Source organism: Mus pahari, chromosome 3 (assembly GCF_900095145.1).
Source record: "Mus pahari chromosome 3, PAHARI_EIJ_v1.1, whole genome shotgun sequence".
Classification (NCBI taxonomy): domain Eukaryota; kingdom Metazoa; phylum Chordata; class Mammalia; order Rodentia; family Muridae; genus Mus; species Mus pahari.
In genome coordinates, this window is record NC_034592.1 from 9,791,119 (window position 1) to 9,812,578 (window position 21,460).

Consider the following 21,460-nt stretch of genomic DNA (forward strand, 5'->3'; position numbering starts at 1 on the left):
ATCTCAGACCCTGATTGGAGAGTTAAGGGAGCAGCAAGCTAGGGCACTGTGGACACAGCTGCTATGGGCTGTTCCACTGCCTTCCTTCCTCCTGTGGGTTCTTTATACAAAACATCACGGTAAGCATTGAGCTTGCTTAACAAATATAGAATTCTTGCAGTTGCTTTCTCTGGGCACTGAAGGGAGAGGTTGGAGTAGAGCAGTGGGAGTGAGGGGAGATGCTAAAGAACATGAATAAGGCAGCAGAGACACTTTAAGAATCAGGATCTAGGGGCAAATTAAATTAAACCAAGTAAAGCCAAGAAGAGGAAGTAGCAGGACAGGCACAAGAGCAGAGTAGATCATTCAGAGACCAAGAGGCAATCTGTGTGATGGAGACAGTAAGAGAAGGGAAGGGACACAGGAAGTAGCAGGACAGGCACAAGAGCAGAGTAGATCATTCAGAGACCAAGAGGCAATCTGTGCGATGGAGACAGTAAAAGAAGGGAAGGGACACAGGCTGAACACAAGCCACCCTGAGGCTTTGCTAGTCATGGGCTGTGGTTTGGAAATTTCAGCTTTAGGGAAAGGGGGTGCTGAAAATTTAGGAACAAGAAAGATGGAGACTGTATATAAACAAAACTGTAAAATAATCCCAATGCCAAAGATGGGGGTGGAGACCAGTTAAAACTATCCAGATTAAGCTAATTGTAATGATTATTAAAGAAATATGAACCATGGTCATAATGTGGTGTAAGTCTGAGTTGTGCCTCTTAGAGCCACAGTTACTGAAGGAACAAAGCAATGCATAGGAATGAAGACAAGTTGTATTGGAAACTTGGCTGTAAGGTGGGTATGAGCAACCATACCCATAACTCCAGCACTCAAGAGGCAGAGGTTAACAACTGTGAATCATAGGCTTTGTAGTGAGATGCGATTTCAAGGAGGAAAGAAAAGTAAGAGAGGAAAAGGGGGAAGAACAGGGAGAAGATAGCAGAACCTCTCCTACATGGGTCACATTGCTCAGCACACACAACATCATGTTAGAGGAGAGATGCTCTCGGAGGAATAGCAGAAGCTTCTGGGGGACATGTGAGGAGGACAAATGCCACCAAAGAAAGGACAGACAATCAATGCAGTGATGATCCCTCACACAGGCTACTGTGACAAAATAAAGAAGCAGGGACAATAGAAGCTCAAGGGTGACTCTTCCAGTGATCTGGTCAACAGTGGCTAAAGACAGGACTCTGAATTGTGACCCCCATCACCCTTAGGGCCCTGAGACTGTCATACAGGCAGATGTATGCTACATTGGAGGTGCTGAGAAGGGAAAGAATGAAGGTTATTCACCATCCCTCCCTGAGAACAATGGAAGATGGGGTGTCATCCTGGAGCAAGAGAAAATGACAGCAAACTGGAAGCTCTGAGGGGCAGAACCTCAGTAGTCTGAGCCTGATGTCAGATGCCACCCTCTCATGTGATTGTCTTTTAGGGCCAATTCTGTGACATGGAATCCTCACAAGATGATGGGTGTCCCCTTGCAGTGTTCAGCTCTCCTGGTTAGAGAGGAGGTAAGCTCTCCCTGATTCTGGGCCAGTCCAGGGGCAGATCTAACATCTCATACAGATGTTCAGGTGCTCATGATTCCCACACAGAGCCCTGCTGACCTCTCTTTAGTCAGATGTCTAGAGCGAGAAGACTGAACTCTCAGCCTTCAGAATGAGACCTTAACTGCATGTTTTCCTTAAACTCCTTTCCTCAGCTCAGACTCCCACTACAGAGACCTTCTATGTTCCCCTCTCAGAAAATTAAATCTACAATTTGGTTTTGTTTTCTTTTGTTTTGTTTTTTGTTTTTGTTTTTTTAAGACAGGGTTTCTCTGTATAGCCCTGGCTGTCCTGGAACTCACTTTGTAGACCAGGCTAGCCTCGAACTCAGAAATCTGCCTGCCTCTGCCTCCCGAGTGCTGGGATTAAAGGCATGTGCCACCACGCCCAGCTTAGGAGGTGTTTTTTGTTTTGTTTTGTTTTGTTTTGTTTTGTTTTGTTTTGTTTTGTTTTTTGGAAAATTTAAGCTCTTTCCCTTGAGCCAGAATTGAACCAGTGACCTAAGGATCCTATGGTCCTCTGCTCTACCAGCTGAGCTATCAAAGGGAGCTACAATTTGTTTATGGAACTATAAGAAGTAGTTTTTAACCATAGGAAATGTATACATGATAAAGAATTAAAGTTAGGTGTTAGGATTTACATACATATGCATGGATATATATGCACATATATATTATATATCTCATATTTAAATCTGAATGTCATATTCAGAATATAAATTTAATCCATCTGCATATGTATTTACAAGAAGAGTAAGTGAAGGCCACATTTATTCAAGGTACATAGATGTTTGCAAAGTCTGAAACAGATTCCTGTTGGCCAACATCTCTATGTCTCCCTTCATGGTTCCTGGATACAGTCAAGGTCCTCCCCTTACATTCATTGCTACACCATTAACAAAAGCAAAACAAAAGCCAAGTGTGAGAATAACACTTGTCATCCTAGCACTAAGGAGACTGAAGTAGCATTGCTATGGTTCAAGTCCAGCCTAGGATACAGAGCCAGACCCTGCCTAGAAACAAACAACAAAACCAAGCAAATAAAAGAAAAGACTAAATCAAGGAGTGTCAGTTCATCCTAATTAAATTTTATCATGTTAAAATCGTGATACTACATTTTATTATCATGACTTTTAAATATTTAACTTTACTTGCTTTAATAATATTTCACTTCTTTTAAACTATATAGATAAATTTAGACTCATACAAAATCCTGTTATTTAGAGGTAAATATCATTACTGTCTTTAAATATATTCTACAATTTTATGGGAATGTGTATGTTATATATACATTCATTTTTATACATTCAAAATAAAATTGTTACTATGTATGGCATATACATGCATTCTATATTTACCATTCTAGGATGAACATGATTATTTTAAAAACTTTATTTAATTGTCTTTTAGTATCCTATCACATAACATCTAGTCACTTGATAAGGTCCTTAAGCATGTATCTTTATCACTTTTCTGATTAATCATCCCTTTAAGAGGAATTTCTGGGTTGAAGGGCATGGTTACTTCTTTCACTTTTCACTCTTCTTCATAGCTACTAATTTAATCAGCATGCCTTCTGTGTCTTCATCAAATAAGTTAAAATCTCAACACAAATTGAAGACAAAATCCCCTACAAAATTTGAGGATCACATTGTAAAAGTATTCCTTGGGACTGGTTTTCTTTCTCTTTTTAAGATTTGTTTATTTAATGTGAATACATGTTTTCTTTCTTCAAACACAACAGAAGAGGGCATCAGATCCCATGACAGATGGTTGTGAGCTACCATGTGATTGCTGGGAACTGAACTCAGGGCCTCTGGAAGAGCTGTCAGTGCTCTTAACCACTGAGCCACCTCTCCAGCCACAGGTCTAGTTTTCAAAGAGACACTCAGTTAATTTGTCATCATCTACCCAATTCCATTACACCTCAGCAGCACGACTTGAAAGGAAAGAGTAAATCTTTGTTACTTGTGTCTCAGCCAGATGTTTGATAGTGGTTTGCATTCTGTCACAGCAAGCCAAAAGGAGAGCTGCAAGCCAGATGCAAAAAGGCCAACCTGGATCTGATTAGATGCCTGCACTGGAAAGGAAGACCTGACAAGTTGATGCTACCTAGGATATAGCCAAGACACGTGGCTATATCCAAAATACTCATTGACAGTTCCAGACATCAAAGCGTCTCTCTGCCACAGATGAGGAAGGGAGAAGACAGACTGAACCAGATACAGGCTGTGTTCTATATACTAGAACAGCTAGTCTCTTCTGAAAAGGGTTTGCTATTAATTGCTTTTCTCATTGCTGTGACCAAGTACTTGATAGGAGATATTTTAAGGGCAGGAGGCTTTACTTTGGCTCACAGTGTGAGACGACAGTCCATCCCGAATTGAAAGGTACATCCGCAGACCAAAGTATGGCTTGTGGTTGGGACATCTCACTGCCTCTGGTCTTGCAGAACACAAATGCACTAGCAGAAGTGAGGCTAGGCTCTAACCCTCCATACCCACCCAAGTGAGCCATTTCTTCCTAAAGTGTGCAGTCTCTGAAGACAGCACTACCATCCAGAGAACCAAGGTTTCAATCATGTGCATATGGAGGGATGTTGCACATTCAAACCATAGTATTCTTTACCTGGCTTTCAGACACTCTTGGCTATATTCTAACACAAAGTGCAGACAGTTCAAAACTTACTGTAACCCAACAGTTTCAACATTGTCCCAAAGTCTCTTTAGTGACTCAGAGCTATCTCTCAACTGTGAGCCTCTGAAAACCAAAAGACCTACAATGGCACAGAGTAAATATTACTGTTCCAAAGGGGGAAGAATGGGGACACAGCAAGGAAAGGCTAACACTCACCAGGCTAAGGTTCGGCTTGAGGAGACAGGCTCATTCCAATTATTGCTAAGACTTATGAAAAGAACATGGAGCTTCAATATGTCCTATGCAGAGTTGATAAAAGTAAACCAAAATGCCATTTCAAAAAACCACCAGTGAGATCAAAGAAGTATAAATTTGGCACAAGGAAGTGGGTACCTCCACTTGCTACTGGTTAGACCCCTCTGCAGTGTCTGCATGTCTCTTGATGCCAAATCTCTTGATCATACATGAGACCTCATCAAATGAAACTTGTCACAGTAAGGAACACTTTATAAACATCTACAGTTGATTATTAACATGGGCAGGCCCAGCCCACTTTGGGAAGTGCTCTCCATGGCTCTCTATTTATTTTTTTTACATAACCTAGGACCACTTGCCCAGTGTGGCACCTCCCTCATTGAGCTGGGCCCTACTACATGGATCATTAATAAAGAAAATGTCCCAAAGACTTTTCCTCAGGCCAATCTGATGGAGGCATTTTTCTTAACTGAGGCTTCTTCTCAGGCAAATGACTCTAGCGTTTGTCAAGTCAATAAAAAACTAACCAGCTCAGCTCACACACTGATATATATATATATATATATATATATATATATATATATATATATATATATAATTAACACACACACACACAAAGAAACATGTAGACTCTAATCTCTCTTTCAAATCCAAGAACATATGATGTTCTGACCACACACATACCCAACTTTGGAATACAATGAAAAATGNAATTAAAAATAAATACAAGAAAGAAACATGTAGACTCTAATCTCTCTTTCAAATCCAAGAACATATGATGTTCTGACCACACACATACCCAACTTTGGAATACAATGAAAAATGGCATTCCAAAAAATTGCAGTAAATATTCTGAGGTGAGGAAAAAACTTCAGTTTTAAAAAGTTCAAGATATATTGATGAGAGTTTAAAACAAATCTTGGCATTCCAAGGGATTGTTGAAACCTCTTATACACTATATTACCTAAACAACAAATATTTAAATGTATATGTTCCTAAGTCTATTTGAACCTGAGACTTCCATTTTGAGAAATAGCCATGTATTTAGACTCATTTGGAAAACAGTGGTCTTTGACTGTATTCTTGCTCAGAACCAGAACATTATCTCATGAAAGCCTTGTGTGTATAAACCTAGATCACCATTTGCTTCCATAGTGAGCCTGGTCTTTCCAGTGTCAGTCATGAACACTGAAGGCTGCAAGCTAATCTTTCCATTTCAGTCAGAGCTGATCTGACCTACCCACCATCCCATAATTTCCTCCATTCTTTCCTTTAGTGCTGATCACAACTATTTTTAAGCTCTTGATGCCAGGGAAAAACTAGTACAGAGTTTTTGTGATCATGAAACAATATAGAAGTGCTTGCTATAATGCTACATCTTACTAGACTGTAAGGGGAATTTTCTTTTTTAAACTCATATAACGTGAAGCCCAAGCTGAAAGTAGTCACTTCTATTGTCTACCAAGTGTTCTGTCTGTATTGCTCTGAATTTTAGTTTGGATAACCTTTTAAAAATGGTTCTCTCTTCTTCTCCAGCTCAGTGATCACATTTTGGTCTTTTCTTCTCTTGTCATGAGTCACAAGAGAAAGAAAACCAAATGTCAAAGCTTTTATGAAATCACAATTACACAGTAGCTGACAGAAGAATCAGAAGCTTCCAGCAGATGTGATAAATTGAATCGTGGTGGGGTTTCCAGTAAGAGACTGGCGGTGCTATTGTAGTCAGAAGCATGAGTCACTTGCCGTTCTTTGGAACAATCGCTTTGCTGCTTATTTCTAGAATAGGGTTATGGTGCTTGGGCACATTCATGGTCACTGACAGGAAACTCTCCTTTGCAACTACCATAAGCAACTAAATGTGAAAATGTAATCTCTAAGCCTGACCCTTGGGAGAGGAACAGGAGATGGGAAAAGTTGCTCATTTGGGTTCAATCCAGGATTGCAGCAGCTTTGGTTAATTTTTGCATTCTAATATATAAAAATAAAAGCAATGAGCTATTGAATAGCTCAAAATCTGAACATTACAGGGGAGTGAAAGTGCTAGAAGAACCTTAGTAATTGCATTGGAAGAACCAGTTGGGTCTGGAGAGATGAGACAAAGGTTAGGCACACAGAGGAGCCAGGTTTGACTCCCAGCACCCACATGATAGTCGACTATTTGTATCTCCAGTTTCAGGAATCTAATATTCCGGACTCTTTGGGCGCTAATCCATAGCGTGGACAGACATGCATGCAGGTGGACAGACATGCATGCAGGCAGCCTGCCCACACACATAAAATAAATCTTAAAAGCCAAAGAACCTACAAGTTTCTGAAGCCACTTCCTCCCCTTCTTTTCCACGTTCTCCTTTGCCTTCCTCTTTAAAAGGGTGATCTTGCTACGCAACCTTGGCTGGCCTAGAATTCACTGTGTAGACCAAGGTGACCTCAAACTTGCAGCAATCCTACCTCTACCTCCCAAGTACTGGGTTTCTGAAATATTTTAACTACAATAAAACAAGATCAAGATAATCTCCCAGAAAATGAGCATCACCCTGTGAATTTTATTTGTCTACATATTTATTATAAATGTATTTCTTAAAATTAAGAAAGCAAAAGTATAAGTGTGCCCCTCTGGTAGTACTCCACCTGAGCCTTCATCCCACAGAATCAACCCATGATGCTTGCCCAGACAGTCTTATCCAGTAGTTTTTCTGTTTAATTCTTGCTGTGTTCTTCTTCAAAAAGGTACAAGAAAATTTGACTTTATGATTTTTCTTTCTTAACAATTACCCACAGTGACATGCTAAATAGAGCATCCTGAATTTTCTCTTTGCTCTTGTAGGGACTGATGCAGAGCTGCAACCAGATGCATGCTTCCTACCTCTTTCAGCAAGATAAGCACTATGACCTGTCCTATGACACAGGAGACAAGGCCTTGCAGTGTGGACGCCATGTCGATGTCTTTAAATTATGGCTCATGTGGAGAGCAAAGGTAAGCCCAGGCCAGTTAAAAGGCAACTAAAGAAAAGAAAACCTGCCTGACCAACTTTTTTTTAATGTGATTGCTAAATGAAAAGTTACTCAGGGAATTCTTTTTAACCCTGTGTCTGCGTGGCTGCATTCTCCATAGGCAAGAACATATTTAACCCACTGTTTGTCTCCTCTCACATTCCTAAAGCTTTCTCAACTCAAAGACCCATTTTGATGCATCAGTAAGAATCACCTCTTACTGTTGTTATCCTCATTGTTATTTGGTTTATTTTATTCACCCCCTTCTCCATCTTGTTTGATGATCCGTCTTGATGACGGGTTGCCTGAATAGATTAGTGTGTTTTAGAAGGAAACTAGAATGAAAATGCCTACTGTGACCACTTAATTCCATGACCACTCCAGTGGATGATTTCTTTTTTTTTTTTCAACTTTTTTTATTAGATATTTTCTTTATTTACATCTCAAATGCTATCCCAAAAGTTCCCTATACCCTCCCCACATCCTGCTCTGCTACCCACCCACTCCCACTTCTTGGCCCTGGCACTCCCCTGTACTGGGTCATATAAAGTTTGTAAGACCAAGGGGCCTCTCTCCCCAACGATGACCGACTAGGCCATCTTCTGCTACATGTGCAGCTAGAGACACGAGCTCAGGGGGTACTGGTTAGTTCATATTGTTGTTCCACCTATAGGGTTGCAGCCCCCTTCATCTCCTTGGGTACTTTCTCTAGCTCCTCTATTGGGGGCCCTGTGTTCCACCCAATAGATGACTGTGAGCATCCACTTCTGTATTTGCCATGCACTGGCATAGCCTCATACAAGACAGCTATATCAGGGTCCCTTCAGCGAAATCTTGCTGGCATATGCAATAGTGTCTGCGTTTGGTGGCTGATGATGGGATGAATCCCCGGATGAGGTAGTCTCTGGATAGTCCATCCTTTCGTCTCAGCTTCAAACTTTGTCTCTGTAACCCCTTTCATGGGTATTTTGTTCCCTATCCTAAGGAGGAATGAAGTACTCACACGTTGGTCTTCCTTCTTCTTGGTTTTCTTGTGTTTTGCAAGATGTATCTTGGGTATTCTAAGTTTCTGGGCTAATATCCACTTATCAGTGAGTGCATATCTAGTGACTTCTTTTGTGATTGGGTTACCTCACTAAGGATGATATCCTCCAGATATATCTATTTGCCCAAGAATTTCATAAATTCATTGTTTTTAATAGCTGAGTAGTGCTCCGTTGTGTAAATGTACCACATTTTCTGTATCCATTCCTCTATTGAGGGACATCTGGGTTCTTTCCAGCATCTGGCTATTATAAATAAGGCTGCTATGAACATAGTGGATCATGTGTCCTTATTACCAGTTAAATGGTGGTAGACAGTGAATGATTTCTAATGAGAAAGTAATTTTCAAAACTCCAGAAGTTCCCAGTCCTTTGTATGGGGTCCCGTGTACTTCAAAATTCACCTGGATTATGATTCTTCCTCTACCAGCAAGGTCATTTCTGTAAGTCAGAGGCTATATTTTATGAGTTTATTCTCTGACTGTTTTATGTGTGTATATAATCAAATCTAGTCACACTTGTCCCTCCACCCTCTGCTATCCTTCCTGCCCTCAAATCTCAAGTGCGAATCCCATTTTCATATCTTTTGTGGGGGGAGTGGCTTTGGTTTCTGAGGTACATGGTTTAATTTTGACTAGACTCTCGGTTTATAAGTCACGAAATCAGACAATGGCCAGAGCTTCCTACACACAATATAGAACCTAACTGAAAAATATCATACCATGGAAAACACAGGAAAACAAGCAAGGGGTAACTGAAGAGAAAGCAGGAATGCCCTTCCTGTGTGTTTGATCAAGAGACTACTACACATCTGACTCTGTGCTTTCACTGTCTACATAGTAGGCAATAGGCTCAGTCCCACAGGGTGACTTAAGCAACTTATCAGCAGTTATGCTCCCTTCCAGGAAGAGGGCAGGCAAGGGCCTTTGTAAAGAGGTACAAACTGTGTCCTCAGTAACAAATTCCACAAACCGTTCTAGAAAATTCTTCCAAGTCGAGGTATGTGAGATGGCCAAGAAGGAAAGAGAAAAATTTTTACTGATAGAGAAAGTGTAATCCACAGGTGTTTTGTAGGATCTTCTTTAAGCCTATTCTAGACAGAAATACAAGCTTAAGTGAAAGCAAACAAACAAACAAACTCTGAGATGGTTCCCAGGAATAGCATGTCCTCAGGCAGTCCCCTTTGTATTTACCCCACTGAGTTTTCTCAAACTGTTTGGAAGTGTCACCACTGGTTCTGGGAAGCCTTGTAGGGGTAGTGTACACTGGGCCCCGATTCTTTTGACCTTGCCAGCATCCCCCCTCCCCTGCGTCCCTTGAAAGCATATGCTTGTAATTCTAACACTTGGGAGCAGAAGGGTCATTATAAGTTTATGACCAGCTTGATCAGTTCAGAAAGTCAGAAGCCAGACAAAGGTGTGCGGAAGAAGGCCCTACCTCAAAAAGCCAAAAACAAAACAAAGCAAAAGTTAAGAGTCTGCTGAAGACATATAAGCAGCTCTCATTCCTCAGCATAAGATTTGGTCACAACACTTTAATTTGGAGGAAGAAACATCAAGGTCATATATTGTAGTGGGTTCTAAATCAGCCTTTACAAAATCTGTCAGTTTATTTTACTGATGAATGGAAGTTGCAAAATAATAGTTGGCAATGTCAAGTAGTAAATTAAGAAAGACTTATCTCTACATAGAGTAGAAGCTCTCTCTTCTCTCAAACACCTTTTTTTTTGTTTTTTTTTTTCTTCTTCTTCTGTGTTTTTACTAAGTGGTGTTCATTAGCTGTACTTACATAAGCTCATGCTGCACCAATTCCTGAAGTCTCTGCTCCTGAATGAGGTGGCCCTTGGTTCTTAGAAAAGTAACTTAAAGAATATCAGGAGTGGATCAAACGGCAGGAGCAGGTCAACCCCTGAGATGAAGGTTAGGGAGTCAGCTTTTCCTATCCTGAAATAAAGGAATTCAGAGAGGTGAAAAGGCAGTGCCAAACCATGGTACTTAAGAGCATCTTTCGATTTGTTACACAAAGCTTCAAATGTCTGGACATCCAAATGGAACAATTTTCCATTTGGCTTACAACTTAAAGCTTCATTTTTGTTTCAAGATGAAATGATAATAGTTCTCAAAATACTAAGCACAATTTCTCAACATAGACCAGAAGTGAGGATAATTATCCCATCAAAAGCTCCCTTGCCATGCTTGTCACAAGAATCAAACTTTCCCTGCAGGAACTACCGTAGAAAATTTGGCTACAATGGTTACATGATTTTAAAACAAGATTCTATTCTCATTTAGCGATCAGGCTGATCTCAAATCCCAGCAACCCTCTTGCTTTAGCTTACTGGGTGTATCTTTCTTCCATCCCAACAAGAATTGGGACATCATCTAAAAAGGAATAATGAGGAGGAGTAGACAGAGGAGACCATCACTTCAGTGACAATCTTCTGAACCCATCTCATTTCTCCAATACAGCTAGCTCATTCTGAAGCATGCTTTACATGGACTGATTGGGTCTTCTTTTTAGGCGAAGATAAACACGCCCATCCTGACTCTATCATATTTACAGTTGCTTCCTCTGAGTTCCATGCAAGATTAAGTTATGTACCAGTTCCCGAGCATTAACTGCTTTCCTGAGATTTCCATTTGCACTTAGCAAACACAGGAACTAGCAAAGGAAAAGCATTTTTTAAATCAGTTCCCTAGTGTGCCCAGGCATTGGTTAGATAATTCCAGTTCAAGGCAGTTGTACTATTGTTTCAAAAGTTCAGATCCAAGGTTTCCAGAGCTGAGAAGTAAAAGCCACTCATGGTTTATGTACCCAGCTGCCATGAGCCCTGCATCACTACCAAGGACACCGGAAAGCTAAGCACAATGACAGCCTTCCTAAGACTCATCTGTCTGACCAACTGACACTCAGCAAGTACCTGTAGCTTGGGGATGGATAATTTGCATCATGAGTGAGGGCCAAACAGGCATGTGGGGAGGGCAGTGGGGGGAGGGGGAGATCCCTGACAAGGCTTCCTATCTGCAGGAAAGACTAGCCCATCCCTTCTATTATTAATGACTTCCGTGATTGCATCTATGAGCTGCAAAGGCAAATTTTCCCCTTGAGTAATCAAAATAATTGCCTGGGGAATTAAGCCCTGGGAACAAAAGGAGTCAAATGTAGGGCCTCAATGAAAAAGGAACAAACATCATGGGAGGAGAATTAAAGGGTAATCACCAGAAAAACCTCTAGGAGCATCCTTGTCTAAGACGTGTCAAAGTGGCAGGGCTGGAAATGGCAGAACGGCTGCCAATCTCCAGAGGACTCACGTTGTCCCCTCATTTCTCTCTGAGAGCTCTCCACATGCCTGGCCTGCCTAATGCTTTCTCTCTCTGCTCTTTCATAGGGGACTACTGGGTTTGAAGCACACATTGATAAGTGTTTGGAGCTGGCAGAGTATTTATACAATATCATAAAAAACCGAGAAGGGTATGAAATGGTGTTTGATGGGAAGGTACGAGTTCAACATTTCAACAATCACCATGAACGTCCTCAGTCCCAGTCCTTACCCCTGGCATTTTCTGATGTCAGTAATGAGCTTTCTAAGTGGGACCATTACAGGGGCAAGTGATAGAGGGTGGGATAGTTCCTTCGAGCTAGAATAAAGAGTGGACTCACAACTCTGAAGAATGTGAAAGGAAGATGCTCCAAAGGAAATTACTCATTTAAATACAGGAATTGTCTTCTGAGCCTGAAAAATCAAAATATTTGAACCATCCTTGGAATTTCAGACCAGGCCTGAATCCTATTTTCTTCTCTTTAGCCTCAGCACACAAATGTCTGCTTCTGGTTTGTACCTCCTAGTCTGCGCACTCTGGAAGACAATGAAGAGCGAATGAGCCGCCTCTCAAAGGTAGGCACGGAGAGCTCCTTGGCTCCTTCGCTACATGTGTCTTCTTTGTGATATGCAATGTCTTTGTGGGGAATACCAGCTGGAGCCTAGATCTACCTCCTACATGAGCTCTCCCAGAGTCCAGATGTGCAAAGCCATTGTTCCCTGATTTTTCACAATTCCATTTGCTTGTTCCTAGAGAGAGAGTTTATGGTGTCTTAAAATAATTGATTGGGTGACAATCTTTACTGACATTCAGAAATCACCAAAAACTGCCCTTGAAGATGACTGGTTTTTGAACGGAAATACTCAGTTACAAATACAAAAGAAACGTCAAGTATGAGAAATTGTCAGCCAAAAGAAAAAGCGAAAAAGAGAGAGAGACGAGAGAGACAGAGATGAGGGGGGTGGGGAGAGAGGGGAGGGGAGAGAGAGAGAGGATAAGGAAACAAAAAGAACTCTTTTGAATACCAAGATCCAGGCTAACCAGTAGAAGGAACAATAATCTTAACAGCTACCATTTTATGTGTACAGTGTGCCCCAGGCTCCACATTTATCAGGATTCAGGTCACTTAAAGACTCATAGCAACTCGTGTGAGTTGAAGTGGCCAAGCACTATTGCTGTCCCCTTTTTACTGAATGACTATGGAAAATGTAATACTCCCCAGATTGTACAGCAAGTTTGACTCCAGAGCCTAAAGAGCTCTGAAGTCTCCTCTGGTTAGAAAGGTATATATATATATATATATATATATATATATATATATATATATATAGAGAGAGAGAGAGAGAGAGAGAGAGAGAGATATCTTTACTCTCTACCTGCTCCCAACATTTACACATGGATACAGTTTGCTTTATGGTGCACACCAAAGGGAGAGGGCTCCAGAGCCTATTTCTCACAGTGCTGTAGGAATGGGAAACCAGGGCCATCCATCACTTATACATGAACCTCAGGTTAGTTGTTCTAGGCATTGTTTCAGTGACTCCGGAGGCTGCACACACAGCCAGGTTAGCCAGGCATGTATTCCCTACTACTAAGAATCTCACCTTAGCTTACTGACCTTCTGGAATAATCTATTTCCTTCTATAAATAGGGCAGTAGAGGATTCCTATAGATCAGTGGTTCTCAACCTTCCTAATGCTTCAACCCTTTAATATAGTTCTTCATGTTGTGGTGGCCCCTAACCATAAAATTATTTCATTACTACTTCATAACTATAATTTTGCTACTGATGAATCTCGATGTAAATATGTGATATGCAAGGGTATCTAATATGTGCCTCAATGGGGGTCATGCCCACCGATTGAGAACCACTGCAGTAGACAAAAACCCCCTCAGGTGATTTTTAAAATATTATTATCTGCCCTTTAGCAATCTGGAACCACAGTTTTCAGTGCGAGGAAACTCACATGAGGTAGCCTTTATTTTTTAATTTATTAGCGTGTGTTGTATGTGAAGGTACATGTTCAGATACATATACAAATGTACGTGAGTGTGCATATATGCATGTGTGCACCTGCATGTTGGAAAGAGAACAAAGTTAGATTCTGAACAAGGCCCAGAACTCGCTTAGTTCAGTGCTATAGTATACAAAAGCCACCAAAAGTCAATTGCTGAGCTGAAGTACTGAGACTTTGGGGCTTGCAATATAATAAATTACTATGGTGGCTTATGAACAACACACATTTATTTTTCACAATCAGTTCTGGGGCTGGGAAATCTGAGATCAAGGAGATAGTGGTCCTTGGGAGGCTCTAGTTTATTAATTAACACCCCAGAGAAGGTACAGGGAAAAAAGGCTGCTGAGGGACCGTCTCCTTGAGGATTATGATTGCAAGAGAGAAATTTGAGAGGACACATGTTTAGACTATAGTAAGTACTTCTCACACACTTCCTTGCTTAAGAGAAAAGAACTTTTACCAAATTCAATGAGCCTTTCCCAAGAGTTCACTGGTAGCGAACAAATATCTAGATAACAGAAGCAGTTATGACTAGTACAAGTATTCACTACTTCATGAAGATGTAAAAATGAGAATCTGGTAGGTGCATTTCTGGTTGCCTAAGAGACTAGCCTAGAACTCACTATGTAGCCCAGCTGGCCTGGAATTCACAAGAGATCCACCTGACTCTGCCTCCTACATCCTGGGGTTAAAGGTGTGCTCCACTGCGGCCAGCAATCCACTGACCATCACCTTCATCTCTTAACAACTTTTATAATCCTCCACTAATTGATGACTTTCAAAAGGCCAACATAATGGGCTTCATAGCAAACTGGTAAAGAAGCAATGTGGCCTCATACATGAGATAACTCTGAAAAGTCTGCTATGGAATAATGAAAAACTCATTTGGCAAGATTTTGACATTACAGAATGTCTTCTTGAGGGCATTCATACATTTCTAAGAATTAAACACAAAAGCTTTTTAACATATAGTGGAAATACATTTTCAAGATAACTATGTTATTTCATAAACACTAGGCCCCTCTGGAGGAAACAAATGCACAGTTTAATTATGAAGAAGTCTGCTGGTGATGTAAGAGATGGCCCCCATTTTCAACTGAATCTATGACCATGTACATCTCACATAAGTGCAAAGCATCTCTGGTTTCTTACTTCTGGCTGTATCTTGGTAGTGAACATCAAAGATCAGATGCTAATATACAAACTCCAGTAGCAAATTCATGTGCACAGATCAAGCCAGCATCAGAGTAGATGCAGCTGAATTGTATGTCTCATCTTAGCAAGCTGTTCCTCTCATGCTACTACCATGTCTGTTAGAATTCAGAAAGCCCTCTACAGCTTCTTGCACCATGTTAGGAAAGAAAGAAATGAAAGGGTAGTATGCCTACCTTCCAGCAGCTTACAGATGGGGTAGGAAGAGAAAATGTAGCTGCTCATCAGTGAAAGGCCAGTTAAGAAATTAGGATGTTGCCAGGCGTGGTGGCACACACTTTTAATCCCAGCACTCGGGAGGCAGAGGCAGGCAGATTTCTGAGTTAGAGGCCAGCCTGGTCTACAAAGTGAGTTCCAGGACAGCTAGGGCTACACAGAGAAACCCTGTCTCAAAAAAAAAAACAAAAAAGAAAGAAAGAAAGAGAGAGAGAGAGAGAGAGAGAGAGAGAGAGAGAGAGAGAGAGAGAAAGAGAGAGAAATTAGGATGTNAGAGAGAGAGAGAGAGAGAGAGAGAGAGAGAGAGAGAGAGAGAGAGAAAGAGAGAGAAATTAGGATGTTGTTAGACTCAGTGTGTAAGGTCCTGTAGCATAACTCAGAAGAAGATAGTTGATGGTGGGCAGGAAAGGGTTCACTGAGGTCGGGACACTGTGGGGAACCTGCAGAGTACTTAGGATGTGGAGCCTTACAGAGGACTGAAGACATGGGCTGGGAGAAAGTGCCATGGGATGACTGATGACAGGCATGAAATGATGAGAAATGTAGATGCTTCAAAGGGTATTTAATAAATGGCCCTTGTCAGAGTTGAAGACTCGCTTTGGTTAGCAGTTGAAGATGAATTCTTGGAGCTGATGACAAAAAGCTGGTCTGCAGAGCTGGAGAGCACAAGCTTATTTCAAAACAATAAAGAGAACCCAGGAGCTGCATTGAGCAGTGTAACAAAAGCACTGTGATCTTGTCTGAGATCTTCCTCTGTGTATGAAATCACATACATAGCTATTTACTCCTAGATAAGACTTTATACCAGTACAGCCTTGGGTTTTTGTTTTTTGTTTTTTGTTTTTTCAAAATGCTTATAAGTGTAAACAACTTAAAAAGAGAATGAAAAGAAACTAGAAAAGTTTAGGATCACAAGAAAGTTGACAGAAGTATGTTTATTTAGTTTATTTTCTTTAGTGCATTTATGTGGTAGTGGGGGGGTGTACCCTTTAGGGGAGGTTAAAGGAAGGCACTAGGCATTCCTCCATTCCTCTCTGACTTATTCTTTATTTCTTTTTTCTTTTTAATTTTTTTTATAATTCCTTTTTTAATAAAAGAAGAAGAAGAAGAAAAAGAAGAAGAAATCATGCAGGGCTGGAGAGATGGCTCAGTGGTTAAGAGCACTAGCTGTTCTTCCAGAGGTCATAGGTTCCATCCCCAGCAACCACATGGTGGCTCAAAACCATCTATAATTGGATCTGATGCCCTCTTCTGGTCTGTCAGTGACAGCATACTCATATACATAAAATAAATAATTTTTTTAAAAAGTATGCACGTTGGTGTTTTGCCTGCATGTATGTCTGTACAAGGGTATTGGATCCCCTGGAGTTACAGACAGGTATGAGCTGCCATGTAGGTGCTGGGAATTGAACTCAGGTCCTCTGTAGGAACAGCCAGTGCTCTTAACTGCCCTTTTTATTTCACTCACATTGGTGTTTTGCCTGCATGTATGTCTGAATGAGGGTTTTGGATCACACAGACCTGAGGTTATAGGCAGTCATGATCTGCCATATGGGTGTTGGGAACTGAACCCAGGTCCTCTGGAAGAACAACTAGTGCTCTTAACTGCTGAGCCATCTCTCCAGTCCCTACATAATCTCTTGATACAGGGTCTCTTAAAGGAACCCAAAGCTTACCATTTCAGCTAGACTGGCTGACCAGTAAGCTCCAGGACCAACCTGTCTTCTGCCCACAGCATTGTTGTTACAGGTGTGTACCCTGTTTTTTAGAAGCATGTAGCATGTACTCCTGGTTTTGTTACACAGCTGCTAGGGGAGCATAGGTTCTCATGGTTTCAAGCAGAAGCACTCACCCACTGGACTGTCTCTCCAGCCGTCTGTCTCCTGCTTTTATCTATTACTTGATACTGAGGCTTGACCCTCATAATAATTTTTATTAATAGTGCTTTCTTTCAATGACTTTGTATTTTTAGGGTGAAACTCTCTTCAGTGTAGTACTGTTAAACCATTTAATCCCAGGAAAAGATTCTTTTCATTCCCTGCAAGATGGCAAGTCTCTTATTATATTTAGGGTTTTTAATATTCTGAGCTATTTTTATTTGCTGATATCATGAAAACTTGAAGCAGTTCCTTCAAGAGAAAATTGTGGTCCTGTTTAGTTAAAAACTAAAAACACCACTTGCTGTGGGATGCACTGCATAACATACTACCATTGATTGCATAACTAACATAAAGGAGATAGAGAGAAACTCATTGCACTGATGTGTTCTTTCCCACAGGTGGCGCCAGTGATTAAAGCCAGAATGATGGAGTATGGCACCACAATGGTCAGCTACCAACCCTTAGGGGACAAGGTCAACTTCTTCCGCATGGTCATCTCAAACCCTGCAGCAACTCACCAAGACATTGACTTCCTTATTGAAGAAATCGAACGCCTGGGACAAGATTTGTAATCACCTTGCTCATCAATCTGTTTCAGTTCTCTAGGTAGACAGCTAAGTTGTCACAAACTGTGTAAATGTATTTGTAGTTTGTTCCAGAATAATTCTATTTCTATATTGTGGTGTCACAGTAGAGTACAGTTTAAAAAATCAAAACCAGTCAGGTGGTGGTGGTGGTGCACGCCTTTAATCCCAACACTTGGGAGGGAGAGGCAGGTGGATTTCTAAGTTCAAGGCCAGCCTGGTCTACAAAGCGAGTTCCAGGACGGCCAGGGGCTATACAGAGAAACCCTGTCTCGGAAAAACCAAAAAACAAAGAAATCAAAACCAACAGGAAACATCACTCCTTTTAAAAATCTTTTCTTAAGTTTAGAATACCTCTCTAATAATTAGTGACAAAAGGCTGTGTTCTAATCAGTAAGAGAAAGTATAAAATTGTTATAAATACTTCCCTTTTAATATAGTATGCTAATCCAACCTTATTTTCACTTCAGAGCAGTAGTACTAAATAGTGCCAAATCACCCTTGAATCATAAAAGGTTCTCTGGGGTGCAGTGAAAAGGACAAAGTAAATATAAAATGTATGTGGACAAGAAAAACTCTTGCCTTTTTCATAGTATTAGGAAAAGAATTTCTAATTTACCTAGAGCAACATTTCAAATGTATTTAAATACATATAATTTTACAAAAAGAAAAATATATATTAAAAGAAATCCTATTTTGTAACATATAGATTTTATTTTATATGGGTTATACAGACTTCAGAGGCAGATATGAAACCTAAGTCAGAGTTATTTCTTTACTTTTTTCTATCTTTCTTCTCATGGAGGCACAATAAAACACTTTAGCAAGATAATTTTAACATAGAACCCACAAAATTCTTTTAAAATGTAATAACTTACTTTAGTATATATTGTGGCTTATCATATCCTTAAAGCTAGTATTTCAAAACAAACACACACAAAAATGAAACTTCTAAAAACAATTGACCAGATGAACAATTAAGATTCTCTTCCTGTTTAGATGTTGCACTAGTTGGCCTAGCAGACCTCGTCTAGAAGCCTGGAAAGCCCAGCTTGGCCCCAGATCCAGGCAAGCACGTCCACTCCTTCCCGTGCAGCCTGCTTTCAACCAAAGGTTGATATTAGTCCTTGAAGTGTCTTTTCAAACCATATTCTTTTATTAGATCATCTGGATTAATTAGGAAAAAGAGCTAAAAATAAAACCTAATCAACCCTAGCAAAGAGGGGTACAGCACACTCTTTAAGTGTGATAAGCACAGAATATTAAACCCAGTCATGGGTGTCGAGACCTCTGTGTGAAAATAATGGCTTCCTCCCAATACCATTTTACTACTGTCTAGGGAAAGGGTCGTTTGCATCCCAGATGCTCTCTTCTTCAGATTTCTTCTCCATCCCACACTTTAAAGTCTCTCCTGCTAGACTCCCTGCCCCCAGACCCCTAATAATGAATTACTGTACCATGTGGCTCTTTTCCTTTCCTGAAATGAGTTCCTCATGCAAGCAATTTCAAGGTAGCCTAAGAACTTCTTTTATCTGCCTCCCATCAAGACCCACAGTGACTAGAATGTGCAGAGATCGCTAAAATTCAAATCAAGAGTTTGAAAATACGTTTCTTTCCCTGTAAACTGGATGGGGAGCTATTAACAGCTCCCATGGTAACTGTAAGTCACAGATGAACAGACCTAAGTACTAGTAGAACTATGGCCTTTTACATGCAAAAGGCAGGTACCAGTCTGGAAGCATTCTCCCGCTCCATATGAATGGGCCTTTCAGTACTCAGAAAGACACAGGAACAGAAGAAAGAAGGCCCTGTCCCTATCTACCACAAATCTTCACGACTTTGCACAGACATTATTTGACTAGGCATACTGATCCTCAGTATGGCTGTAGCTTCGGTCCCTTGCTGTCTAAACTGCCAATGGATGCCCAGAAGCACAGAAAAGAAAACAACCTGTGCCCCAGAGTGTCATGAAGTAGTTCAGTACTCCCTAATGGACAAGCATAACTTTCCTTTCTCAAACCTGGCTGCGGAGAGTAAGCTTCAGGCCCACAGATCTCACTTTCCAGGCAGAGACTCACTTATCAAACCCAGTGTCCCACTTAGAGAAGGTTTTGATAGATGGAAAGCTTAGCCTTTGGGGGACAGACTTAGTAGCTCAAGCTGGCTTCTAGTTTGATAAGATGACAGAACTGAAAAAGAACTTGTGTCCATGTACTTTTTGCTAGTGAATTGGATCTCCAATCCCCTTCCTCTCCAGATTCTTCCTCAAAATTTCTAGGAGCCTTGCTCAGGCATGCAAATCTCTTCATACTATATCCTAGAAAAGGAGGTGCATGCATGCCCACCAGTACTTTAATAGATCCTCTACAGTAGCTCTGCCATCCACTCAGGAGAGTGCGAAGGAAAATGGGAAGAAAGAGTAATAATGGAGGGAGACTGTATGAACATTGGTCCAAATCTCCAGTACCAAAGGTCTCTATCTGTGACTTTTTTCTTTTTTCTTTTTAAACATTGGTTTCAGTTTTAATCAGAATTGATATGGCCATTTTTATTTATATAGCAATACTTCATTTATTATTTAAAATACTTGAAAAAAAGTGCAGTATGTATTTATTTAAGACTTCTAAGTGGTATAGACTTCATGTACTGTCACAGGATTTGAAGAAAGAAAATCAAGTGTGTGTGTGTGTGTGTGTGTGTGTGTGTGTGTGTGTGTGTTGCTGTTAGTACATCGTTAGTACTGTCTTGTCACCTCAGATTGAGGTTGTGCACTTTATATTGAATTGTGTGGTGTTGCAAATCAACATGTGTTGCTGTAAAAGCTTGCACAATGTATTATCAGTGTGTCTTCTTCTATGTGGTAGTTGTATTGAACTTTGAGATTTTGAGAACTACATTTGCATCCATTCCTGTCCTTGCCTCTCTTCTCCCTCACCCTTTCATCCAGTCCCAAGCTGTGTGCCCTCTTCATTGGCTCTTAGAGAAAGCATAACCTCAACTAAGTCCCACCCTAAGAAATCTCTTTGACAACTGTGTGATCACATACAAACTGCTTCATCTCTGAGGCCAGAGAAACCAATTATAGAGTGTCACAGGCTACTGACAGTGCAGGTATTGACTCTACAGGGTCTTGGAGAAGGTGCTGCTCCTCAGAACATGGACAAAGGATGCACAGGTGTAAATATAGTAACAGGACAAAGAAGCAAAAACATCAAACCAGGTATCATCTTGCACGTGCTTTTCTGTTTTCAAGTGCTAAACTCAAACACTGTGTATTAATTAGTTGTGTATGCAAAGATCTTGTTGCAAAATGGTGTTTCTGAATAATGTCAACATTTCCCCAGCATCCCTACATTAACTAAAGACAGAAAAAAAGTGGCAACCTATTCTACCAAATATAAACTTGTGTATGATCAAAGTATTTTACCTGTGTTTTCTCTCTAAACCCAAATAAATGTGTAAATGTGTAAATGTGTACATGTAGACATGTCAGGCTCTGGTGCTCACTTTGCACTCTGTCCTGTGGAGGAGGTCATTGTCAATACTTCATGACTTTCTTGTCTTCTGGTCTTACTTCTGCTATCACCCCCTTTCTTCTTCAAATAGAAATGGTCAATCAAAAATGTTTTCTTATGATATTTTCACCTAAGCATAAAAAATGAGAAAAAACAAAATACCAAAGTCCCATGTGGCCTTCAACCTTTACTCTTGCAATTTGT

At 40.6% G+C, this 21,460-nt stretch overlaps 1 protein-coding gene across 1 annotated transcript in view; it reads left to right on the forward strand.

The window, feature by feature from the left end:
• The window catches only part of Gad2 (glutamate decarboxylase 2), a 70,761-nt gene extending 49,646 nt beyond the window's left edge, over positions 1 to 21,115 (forward strand). Inside the window, exons 12-16 of the mRNA XM_021192941.2 lie at positions 1,472 to 1,550; positions 7,302 to 7,451; positions 11,900 to 12,007; positions 12,317 to 12,406; positions 17,556 to 21,115. Of these exons, the coding sequence (XP_021048600.1) occupies positions 1,472 to 1,550; positions 7,302 to 7,451; positions 11,900 to 12,007; positions 12,317 to 12,406; positions 17,556 to 17,729 (601 nt within the window). The 3' untranslated portion in view covers positions 17,730 to 21,115. The remainder of the gene's footprint in view (positions 1 to 1,471; positions 1,551 to 7,301; positions 7,452 to 11,899; positions 12,008 to 12,316; positions 12,407 to 17,555) is intronic.
• The last annotated feature ends 345 nt before the right edge of the window (positions 21,116 to 21,460 follow it).